The sequence below is a fragment of the Lampetra planeri genome, chromosome 16 (genome assembly GCF_965212315.1).
Source record: "Lampetra planeri chromosome 16, kcLamPlan1.2.h2, whole genome shotgun sequence".
Classification (NCBI taxonomy): domain Eukaryota; kingdom Metazoa; phylum Chordata; class Hyperoartia; order Petromyzontiformes; family Petromyzontidae; genus Lampetra; species Lampetra planeri.
The window spans coordinates 14,189,107-14,200,319 of record NC_136122.1 but is presented as its reverse complement, the minus strand read 5'-3'; the positions used below and the strand labels follow the sequence as shown (position 1 = coordinate 14,200,319).

Here is an 11,213-nt window from a genome sequence, read left to right as displayed (position 1 = left end):
TCGGTCAGTGCTGCGAGCTTCGCCTGAAGGGCGAGGCGTGCCAGCAACTCGACACCTTCCTCATTACGAGATACAACAAAGTATGGGCGATGACCCATCATAACAGACTTTCTCTGAAATTAAATGGAAACCCATTTTGCACATTACTGACAATTCACATGTGAAAACCCTCACTTAATCGAAATGTTTTATTGGTTTTGTACAACATTGCGGGTGCCTTTCTAAGTGCGCGTACGCATGAACACGTAAACCAGGCGACGTCTCGAGCCTGGCTCTTGTTCACGGGGGGCTCGTGCAGGACGCGTGGCGAGGGGAGACGGCGGTCGAGACCGTGGGGGAGTCGCAGCCTCGGAGGGGATCTCGCCCGCGGGGACGGCCGCCGCAGCTGCGAGGCGGTGCGAGCGGCTCGCCCTGCGGGGTGGAGATGCGCGTCTCGCCCTGCGGGGTGGGTGGGCGCCAGGGCTCTCGGCCATTCAGCAGCGGATAGAGCCTGGGTGGAGATAGCGCCCCGCCCCCCCACCTAGTCGTGACGTCACGGGGCTTCCCCGAGGTCACGTGACGTGGGGGCCGAGTCCCCGGATGAAGGAAGCGAGGTACCGGGGGCCGAGGTCGAGTCTCGGGGGGCGACTTCAGGGGGAGCGTCGCGGTTCAAAGGGCGCCGAGAACCGGGGTCTGAGGTCCCGGTGCAGGTGTCCGAGGTTCGAGCCACCGGGTGCGAGGTATGACAATGAAATTCCTGAGTCCGAGCACCAGGCTCTGACCACCCTGACGACTGAACAGCTGTACCCGAGACCCGAGCTCAGGAGGCCGAGTCGCAGTCTCTTTCGGCAGTGGGGTCCGCGCACCGGCGAACTCCGAGTAGTAGCGGCGTCCTCGGCCCAAGTGACCGGGGTGCGATCACTGCCGAGATCCGAGCTCCGGGGTCTGGACGCTGGTGGGTGTCGCGCTGTGAGCGGCGTGTTTACAGTGTGCTGCAAACAACGTGGCCACATACACATTCGCCCGCATGTATTGCGCTAAACCATTGGAAGATATTTGATTTGAAGCTTTCGTGACTGCAGGAATTACTCTTTGGTTCTTTCGGTAAAGTCACTTAGAAAGAATACAAATAAAATACGACGTTTCAATTGCAACACAAGCAACCGTCATCAGGTAGAACTACATTTGAGAGAGACACAACACAGACACACAAGCAGAGAGAGACAGCTAATCTGGCTGTGACGGTCCCACCTGATGACGGAGACTTGTGTTGCCTCCGAAACGTCGTGATTTTTGTTTTTATTTTATTTTACTTTCTGCGTGGCTTTACCGAAAGAACCTAAGAAGAGAGAGACAACACAGACACAAGCAGAGAGAGACACAGAGACACACCACATAGACACAGACTGACATACAAGCAGAGAGAGACAACACAGACACAAGCAGAGAGAGACACAGAGACACACCACATAGACACAGACAGACATACAAGCAGAGAGAGACAACACAGACACACAAGCAGAGAGACAACACAGAGTTTCTGTGTGTCTATGTTGTGTCTCCGTGTCTGTGTTGTCTCTCTCTGCTTGTGTGTCTGTCTGTCTCTCTCTGCTTGTGTGTCTGTCTGTGTGTCTATGTTGTGTGTGTCTCTGTCTGTATGTGTGTCTCTCTCTCTCTGTGTCTCTGTGTGTCTCTCTCTCTGCTTGTGTCTGTGTGTCTCCGTGTCTGTGTTTTGTCTCTCAAATGTAGTTCTACCTGATGACGACTGCTTGTGTTGCAATCGAAACGTCGTATTCTATTATTTAATTTATTTTCTTTCCACGTAACTTTAGCGAAAGAACCAAAGAGCATTGGAAGATATATTTAGATTAATGCGTTACACCATTGGAGATGTATTAATATAAATGTGATGAGTGGCTCATGTGAGGCCCAGAGGCCGCACGGGGCAAGGGCCCCGGCTCGCCTGGCCGCGGCTGCGGGCGCCAGGCGAGAGGCCGGACCGCGTCGAAGTCGCTGGGTGGTTCGTGAGATTTTGCCGTGACCGTGTTTTCGCCGCATTGTGTATGTTTATAGGTAGCTGCCGTAATGTAACAGCACACACTGGACTTGCAATCCAGTCGCACCGGTTTAATTCCATCTCCCGGCGCGGCTGTGAACACAATCGGGAAAGTTTACTCCGCCGCCCCTGGGCACCCAGCAACAGTGTAAATGGGGTCACCGCAACTTCATTGATCGGCCGGTCGCGTGTGATGGGACGAAGAGTGGGGGGTTATGCCACCTCCTCCAACACGCCTGGTCATTGTGGAAGAGTAAACCCAATACCCCCCCAGATGTTCCTCTCGTGAACACCCTCGCGCCGAAATTGGCTTAAGCAATTGCAGGGCTGTACCTTTACGTAAAAATTTTTTTTATCAATATAAATAACATCACAAACTGTATACGGGCCAGGTTTTTAGACTTCATGGAGGTAACATGTTTATGTTAAGAAAACAGAGACAGGGACATGTCACTCCTGAAGCTAGTCAGAAATCCACCTTCACATATCTCTCCGCAAAAACATTTACACTTCCCATTGGCCACACGGCCTTTCGGAGAGTTAATATTTTCACTCTCCGAAATACCAGCAAACTGTGGGCCAGATTTGACATTTATCAGCAAAGTTGGGCTGATGCGAAGAACTTGTATCTATATGTGCGAGCAATGCCTGCGTGCAAATTTCCTGCCGGTTGTGTGTGTGCATACCAGGGTAGAGTGGGGTCTGTGTGATGGGGTCAGCGATGGGAGATTGACTTGCTTTCACCACTCCTGTGATCTTTTGTACTTATGCCTGGTCACAACTTCCCCCCACGTGTACTACTAGGTTCTGTGCAGGCCCCATCCGGGCCGTGGGGCCGCGTGGCACAATGAGCTGTGGTGGTGGTCGCGAAGTGGACGATGAGGCGTGCTGCAGCGCACGGGGATTGCGCACACCAGGAGACACAACCGATTGTTCAGAGAGCGGTCTCTCCTTCCATTCGGTGTCTGGCGATGACTCGGCCACCGAGGCTCAAGGCTACGAGGCTGACTTTGAGCCGCCCCTTGAGAGCAAGTACGAGTGCCCCATCTGCCTGATGGCACTGAGGGAGCCCGTGCAGACTCCCTGCGGACACCGCTTCTGCAGAGCATGCATCCTGCACTCCATGAGGTGCGCTGGGCCTTCCCACACACACTGGACATTCCCACACACATGGCTTCAATAGAGCTGCTCTCAGTGTCATGAAGATGTCAGACCCTGCCAGTTTCAGCCAGGATGTTTTACAGATGATGGGAGGGGAGAGTTATCTGTAAAATGTCATTATTATTACGCTTGTTTACTCAGGAAAGCCTCACATAATCTCAAGACTATTTCAGGAGCGTCTTGACAAGTTGCAGTAAGTAGCGATGATGCGATGTGTCATCTCAATTGAGACATTAGCAGGTAATTCTTCAGCTTGGGGATGTTTTGGCCAATACCGGATTCCGTGTGTTTCTTTGTATGTAATGGGAGGAAACTCGAGAACCCAGAGGAAACTCGTGCAGAATAGGAGGAAAATATACAACCTCTTCACGGAAAAGCACCCGATTTGGGAATTGAACCCAGGCAATTCATACTTTGAGGTACAAGTGTTACCACTGCACTACCATCCTGCCGTCAAAATATTTCCACATTTTCACAAACAGACTATCTACAATTTTTTTTACGGAAATACCACCAACAGGGAATACTGATCAGGTTAAAGAATGGTTAAACAATATTTCTGACCGACACAATGAGACCTTCATGCAATACGAGATTGTGACAAGCCGCTGAAATGTATGACACCTGCACACACAGCAGCAACAGCAGGTGATATTGCCAACGAATGTTACATGTGTAATGTCAGCGATTCGGAGACAAGGGTTTCCAGGAGGCACCTTTTTTATTAACACCTACACACTTCACAGGTTCGCCCTCGCACTCTCACTAGTCATCTAGCCGAGCCTAAACACAATCCTGACCGTGTAACACTGATGGCACTGACCGAGACAGCCAACAACTCTCCGGCCGTGTAATATCTAGTGAAGACGGCAGCGACGAAGGCGGCGAAGACGACAGCGACGACGAGACGAGTCCACTCCCAGAACCGGCAGCCCTGAGCTCCGGCTCTCAGCTGCTTTTATGCTCCCAGCGCGGCCTGGATCCGCACTGGCCACGCCTCCCTTCTGGAACCCACTAGCAGGTTCCAGGGGCTTCCAGATGGGGTCTTCCATGACCCTTGCCCCAGTTCCTCCGCCCTGCCGACACACAGCCGTGTATATGCTCACCGGCGTGTGCACTGTTTGTCCACCGCAGTTGCCGCTGCTGGACAGCAGCCGGCGCTATTACACTATGCATGCACTTTTACATAATCATGTGTTTTACCTTGGGAAGCCTCACTGAGTCTCAATAATGTTTCAGGCGGGTCCTGCTACATTGTTAGGTTTGGCCAATTTCCATTAATGAGAGTTTGGCTTCTTGTGGGAGTAAACCGGAGAGCCCGGATGAAACACCTGGTGCATAGGAGGGGTTCACGCCCAAAGCACCGCACAAATATATTAAATAATCTATTGCCATGCTGCTATCTCCTGGCTATCTCGCAGCCAGCCTCCCGCCCCTACAGGACCTGTGATTCCCAAGCAGCCCCCCACGAACCAGGCTTAACCCTGGCATTGCGCATTATCCCCCCCAACCCCTCCCCCACCGCCTGGGATGGCAAGTGAAAGTGCGGTCGCAGGGATAAAACAGTCAGAGCCAGGGATATCCGTGCATCCCCCCCTGTACACGATGCATCTTTGTCTGGCTGCGTCTGTAATAATTGTCTAAACTGTGTAGACTATTTTTTGAGTGTGTGCTTTAACATTTTTACAACTTCAGGTTCAAATATGCGTTCCATGTTACTGACTTAGGGACGCCGGTCCCAAGTGCCCCGTGGATAACGCCGTGCTCCATGAGGGACAACTCTTCCCCGATAACTTTGCCAAGCGCGAGATCCTGTCGCTCACCGTGCGATGTCCCAACAAGCCGTGTGGTCACCGCGGCGAGCTGCGTGCCCTACAGGTGAGAAGCCCCAGCCATTTCCTACACCGCATCCCGAATCATTCCCATGGCATAATTCAAGCTCAAATTTACATTTAGGCAGTATTCCGCTCCTGTTTACAGCCACGAGCCAGTAATGGATATTCCACGTTATGATGGTGGAGGCAAGTCTTTCCAAAGAACCACTGTTGACTTTCACACAAACTGGTACTTTTTTCTTCACCCTGAATGGAGGTATGATGGGTTGAGTCAACCCCCAACCAGAACGTGAATTCACTCTACCACCAAGCCACCTCATCGATGCACTGCTTATTTGACCAAGACATCACTTACACTTTGACTGAATGTTGTATAATGCCCTTCGTGTGTTCATGTGTGCAGGAACACCAGTTGCGTTGTGAGTACGCGCAGGTGCCGTGTGTGCGCTGTGAGATGCCTGTGTGCCGGCGGGACCTGGCAAAGCACGAGGAGCAGGAGTGCATGAGACGCATCGTCACTTGTCTCCACTGCTGTGAGAAGATGGCATACCAGGACTCAAAGGTTAGACTGTGGCTGCGATATATTCCGATTATATTCTGGGCAGGAGGGTCTTGGAGTGGTAGCACTTGCGCCTCACAGCAAGAAGGACTTGGGTTCGATTTCCGACTCGGGCGCCTTGCTGTGTGGAGTTTGTATGTTCTCTGTGTGTTCTGCATGGGCTTCCTTCGGGTTCTCTGGTTTCCTCCCACACCTAAAAAACACCACACAGTGTAACTGGAACTGGCCAAATTACCATTGCTGAGAAATTACCTGCAAATGACTCCGTTGGGATGAAACATTTCAACATTGCCCCCTACTCCAAATACTTGGCAGGACCCTCCTGAAAACAGTCTTAAGACTCGGTGAGGCTTCCCTAGGTAAAAAAAGTGTAATAGTAAACTAATGACAAGTGAGAGCCTGGTGGTGTTAAACTCTCCACCCTGCTCAACCCAATGAATGTGGCACATTCTCGGGGTGGGTCAAAAAGCATATTATCTATTCCCATTATAATATTTGTCTATAAAATGTAAACATTTATATAATTAAAAGAGCATGAATATTTAGCAACGAGTTAAATAATCTAAAATATGTGCTTCTGTCAGTGACTAACACATTGCTGTGTGTTTTCTGTTTGCTTTGCTTTTCTGCAGAACCATGAACAGATGTGTCCACTCGTCGTGGTGAATTGCAAACACTGCCAACAGGAGCTGATCCGGGAACAGGTGAGTCATCTGTTCCATCACTGCCATCTCCTGGCTTGTCCAGAATATGGTAGTCGAACCAATAGAAACATTTTTCTCTGTTCCACCTGGATGAGGATTAAGCGTTACAACCTCGCACACGTGGATTTTCTTCAGGTATTGCTGGTTCTGGCTACCTTCACACTTGCATGTAAATTCCCGCACCTCTGTGCAAATACTGCACATTACGACTTCGACAGCATTTTACAATGCGCATTGCATGAATGACGCAGTATAAATAAAGTAGATTAATTATTGTAAGCGCGCGTAGTAGCTACATTCTGAAGACGTTGCGTCCTGAAGGTGTAATGGGCATAGCAATAACCTCCTACGCAACTATTGCAGTAGATATGTCAGCGTCAATAAAAATGTGCAACAATATAAAAAAGCAGAATCATGAGAAGCAGCAGTGGCTTGAGGATGCCTTAATCCAGCAGTAGATTGATTATGGGTGGTGATTCCCTGACATGAGTTTTTGGCGATGTAACATTCTGTGATCAATTGCTACGTTTGTCTTTACAACAGCTGGGGCCGCATCTGGAGGTCGACTGTCAGCAAGCCCAGGTGCCCTGCACCTTCAGCCCGCTCGGCTGTGAGGCTCAGGTAACGATTTTGGGGCTTCATATCCTGTGCAGAGTCATATCTTTTCTCGAGAATTCCAGGCATAAATCAGGTAGCTCTTCAGTACAAAGCTGCAGAGATAAATAGTGCATTAAGTGGTAGCAGGGAGGTGTAGTGGTAACACTTCTGCCTCACAGCAAGAAGGGATTAGCGACTCGGTTGCCTTTACATGTGGAATTTGTATGTCCTCTCCCTGTTCCGCAGAGTGTGTGCATGTATGAGTGGTGGTAAGTGATAGTGTGTGAAATTTGTATGTTATCTCTTGTTCTGCATGGGTTTCATCTGGGTTCACTGGTTTCCTCCCATAGCTATATCACGTACAATGTAGCTTTTTTTACAAAAGATCCCAATGCTGAAAGTTTACCTGCAAATTACTCAAATGGGATTACGCACAGCAGCAGCAACATCGCCCCCTAATGTGAAAACTTAACAGCACCCTCCTGAAAAAGAACCTTGACACTCAGCGAGGCTTTCCTTAGTAGATAAGTATTCTAATAAAAATAATAATTAAGTCGCATAGGATGTCCCTGGATTTTAAAACGAAATAGAACATGCTGCCTGATTGTGGGGTATGCCATCTGGTGGCCAAGAGTGCTAACTACGGGTATGGGTGCGGTATAGAATGACACTTATGCAACCGACCACAAGGGGGGCATAACTGGGTCAAAGGTCAAAGAGGGGATCGGACTGGAAGCTCCTGGAACTCGCGAGAGAGTTCCAGAAGAGGGGCGTGGCCAAGGGCGGTGGGGCTTGGCCACACTGGGTGAATGTAAGGGAAAGGCAAATGGGGGTTCGGGGCTGTCGTGGGGGTTTGGGTCCTGGCTGTCATCACCGTCATCGCTGCCATCTCTTCGTCGTCGTCGCTGCATAGCCAACCAGCTATACAGTCTTCATCGACGTCGTCACTATATAGTTAGCCAGCTATATAGTTATGTGTTGCCGATGTCGCTGTATGGATGGCTAAGCTATAAGTCAGTCAGTGCTTATGTTACTCTGTGACCCTGTCGTTAAAGTATTAAGAAATAAATAAGAAACCCTCTACAAGTCGTGTCTCGGAAGTCGTCTCGTTATACGTGTGAACTCGTGCGTGTGTGTGTGGCATGTTGCTCTCTTGCAGATGGTGCGGTCGCTGTTGGCCGCTCACATGCATGAGCACACCCAGGTGCACATGCGTCTCCTGGCCAACGGCCTCAAGATCCTGCGTATCCAGGTTGGCCAGGGTGCCCAACCGTCCTCGGCGGCCGGGTCCTCTGCTCCGCCTAACAGCCTCTCTTGGCTCAGCAGCACGAGCGGCGGGGACGTCCAGACTGCCGGCGCCAGTCGGAGCCAGGGTTTGCGCGACCGCGCCGCATGCGACTGCGCTCAGGAGCTGGACCGGCTGCGCGAAATCACGCGGACGTTAGAAGAGCGCGTCATCCTGCAGCTGCACCAGATCCGGGAGCTGAGCGCCAAGACGGACAACCAGCAGGGCTTGCTTGCCGAGGCCACGCGCCTCGTGCGCTCGCTGGAGGCTCGCGTGGCCGAGTCCGAGTCGCGCCTGTGCGCGGGCATCTTCACGTGGCGCGTGGAGAGGTTCTCACGACTCCTCCCTGGGGGCCTCGCCTCCGGCTTTGCCTCCGATGGGATGCACCCAGACGCTCCGGCTGTCATGCACAGCTCGGGATTCTACACGGGAGTCCCCGGCTACCGCCTGTGCCTTCGCCTGCAGGTGCTGAGCGGCCGCGAGGTTCCGGCGGGCGCGGCTTCTCCCGGCGTGCTGCTCGCCGGGCGCCAACCTCATCTGGCCTTGTTTGTTCACCTGCTGCAAGGCGACTATGACCACCGCCTGCCATGGCCCTTCAACGGTCGCATCCGCATCTCGGTGGTGGACCAGTGTGAGCGCGACAGCGTGCACGTGACAGAAATGATGGATGCCGATCCGCAGCTGAGTGCCTTCCAGCGCCCCTCCGTGCACCGCAATCCCAAGGGTTTTGGCTACATGAATTTCATGGATATCAACACCCTGCACCACCGCTCTTACCTGCGCGATGACTGCCTAGTGGTGCGCTGTGAGGTGATGACGACGCTGGGTCCGGGAGGGTTGCAGCAGCAAGGCCTACTGCTCGAGGACCCCCCACGGCCCCCAAATCAGCCCGAGAATGTTCCACATTCCATGGGATGAGCAGAGTGGAGAGTTTAACACAACCAGGATGTCAGTCGTAATTATTCTTTTTTTTGTTATAATTATTACGTTTTTTTTTACACAGGAAATCTCACTGAGTCTCAAGACACTTTTTCAAGAGGGTCTTGTCAAGTTTTTACAGGAGGGTGCGATGTTGTCATGTGTCATCCCAATTGAGTAATTTGCAGGTCATTTTTCAGCATATGACCAACACCAGTTACATTGGGCTTTTTTGCTGTGAGAGTAAGCCAGAGAACCAAGAGGAAACCCATGCAAAAAAGGGGCAGAACAAACAAATTCTCCACAGAAAGGCACCCGTGTCAGGAATCGAACCCCCAGGACCTTCTTGCTGTTCTCAAGTGTTACCATGCCACCCAAATATTCTTGTAATTGGTCACCCCGAGTTATAAATGTATCCACCAAAGCAGTGGTTCCGAACCTGTGGTTTGTGAGTCACTAACAACCCCACGGACCACCATGCACCAATAAATGTAAATATCTATTCTAAATCAGAGTATCTGCAAACAGATACAACACACATTCTATGTACGTGATCTGACCCAATAAAATAAATTATATATCTGCAAACACTTCCCACAAAGATTTTTCTCGGCCTATGAATGTCACTGTCTGCAAAATAAATATGCACAGTTCCCCGGCAGTCCAACTCGTGATTTTAGCTGGAGCCAACTGGATTACGACTTATGCCGCTCAGTCACCACCTCCATATGCAGATGACATATGCGGGCTCTCCAAGATATTAATTTTGATTGTCATTTTCTGTTCGTGCCAGATATTCGTTTGTTAACATACCCATGTGCCTACAGCCTGTGAGAGCAGCCTTTATAATCAAAAGCATGTCTCCCCTGCTTTTTATAACTAAATTGTAATAATGTACTGTTTGAACTGTGAGGTATCGATATAATCGGGCTGCATTGCGAATGGTGTCACATCTCCTGGCTCGTGGCACGAGATCATATAGAGGCTACGCCCAAGCTGCGGGAAGTGATGTGTTTTATTGTGAGGATGCAGTGAAGCTCTCGTCTCCGGGGTGACTTGTGTGTTCCATTACGCTGGGGCGGTGGATATTAAAGAGTGAAGAGTTCCTGTCGTGTGCTCCCATGTTTCATGTAACGAGATTACATTCTCCGCCAAATGCAGTGCCAAATTAATGTTTGGATGACACACTGAAGCGTGCGAGTGTAGCTTCTATATCACTGCAACCTCGTGCTAGTTTCGCATCGATATTTCGTGAATCTGAAATAAAGCATTGTTACAAAAATCAAGAGTAAATTCCTGCTGATCAAATATAAATCGAGGCATTGGTGCTCATTTCATGTTTACAGCCCTGCAGAGCCAGTGGTGGAAAATCTGCATTCCTCTGGTGGGGGCAGGTGTATCCATCGGACAACCACTATTGACTATCCCACAAAGTTGCTACTCATTTCAACAACCCCGGAGGGATGATGAGCTGAGTCAACCCCCAACCAGGATTTTAACATGCAACCAGATATCTACCATTGTAATTACCATGAAGTGAAGTGCGGTATTTATGTATGTGCTAATGCATCTATAATTTATTGGTAATGAGTGTAATGCTAAAGTTCTGTAAGATTGAGAATATAAAAAATATTATGTAGAGGCCAAAACCTTATTCGTTGGGTCTTTCGGTAAAGTCACATAGTTAGGTTCAAAGAAAAAATAACAAAAAACTACGACGTTTCGATCACAACACAAGCGATCGTCATCAGGAGGAAAAAAAGGGGGAAAGCTGCTGCGGCAGACTGTTTTAAAGGTTGAAAATAAATATAGCCCAAGGGTCTTAAACGAAGTGGACAGGGCTAGTGATGTTAATGTGAGAAATTAGCGTGTTAATGTAAGATCGGAGAGCGGCCTCCACGAGGGCGCTGTGGTGGCGATGTTAATGTGAGAGCTTAGCATGTTAATGGAAGATCGCACAGCAGCAACGTCGAGCTCGGCAAGCGAGGTGGCTGTGCTAGTGTGGTAAATTGAACCTGTTAATGTCAAATCAGAGAGCCGAAAATAACTAACATCGGAAGGTGGTAGGATGGGAACATCACAGCCAGTTATGACTTAAACTGGTTGATAACGTCCCTCC

At 50.1% G+C, this 11,213-nt stretch overlaps 1 protein-coding gene across 2 annotated transcripts; it reads left to right on the top strand.

Moving 5' to 3' along the window:
• The first annotated feature begins 496 nt into the window (after positions 1-496).
• TRAF6 (TNF receptor associated factor 6) lies at positions 497-10,380 on the top strand. Of its 2 annotated transcripts, none has more exons than XM_078601702.1 (7): positions 497-719; positions 2,840-3,163; positions 4,924-5,074; positions 5,435-5,593; positions 6,223-6,294; positions 6,838-6,915; positions 8,051-10,380. In XM_078601702.1, the coding sequence occupies exons 1-7, from the start codon at positions 580-582 to the stop codon at positions 9,092-9,094; spliced, it is 1,968 nt and encodes a 655-aa protein (XP_078457828.1). In that variant the 5' UTR covers positions 497-579; the 3' UTR covers positions 9,095-10,380. The 2 variants fall into 2 exon arrangements, with proteins under 2 accessions (XP_078457828.1, XP_078457830.1); XM_078601704.1 differs by having other exon boundaries at positions 600-934.
• The last annotated feature ends 833 nt before the right edge of the window (positions 10,381-11,213 follow it).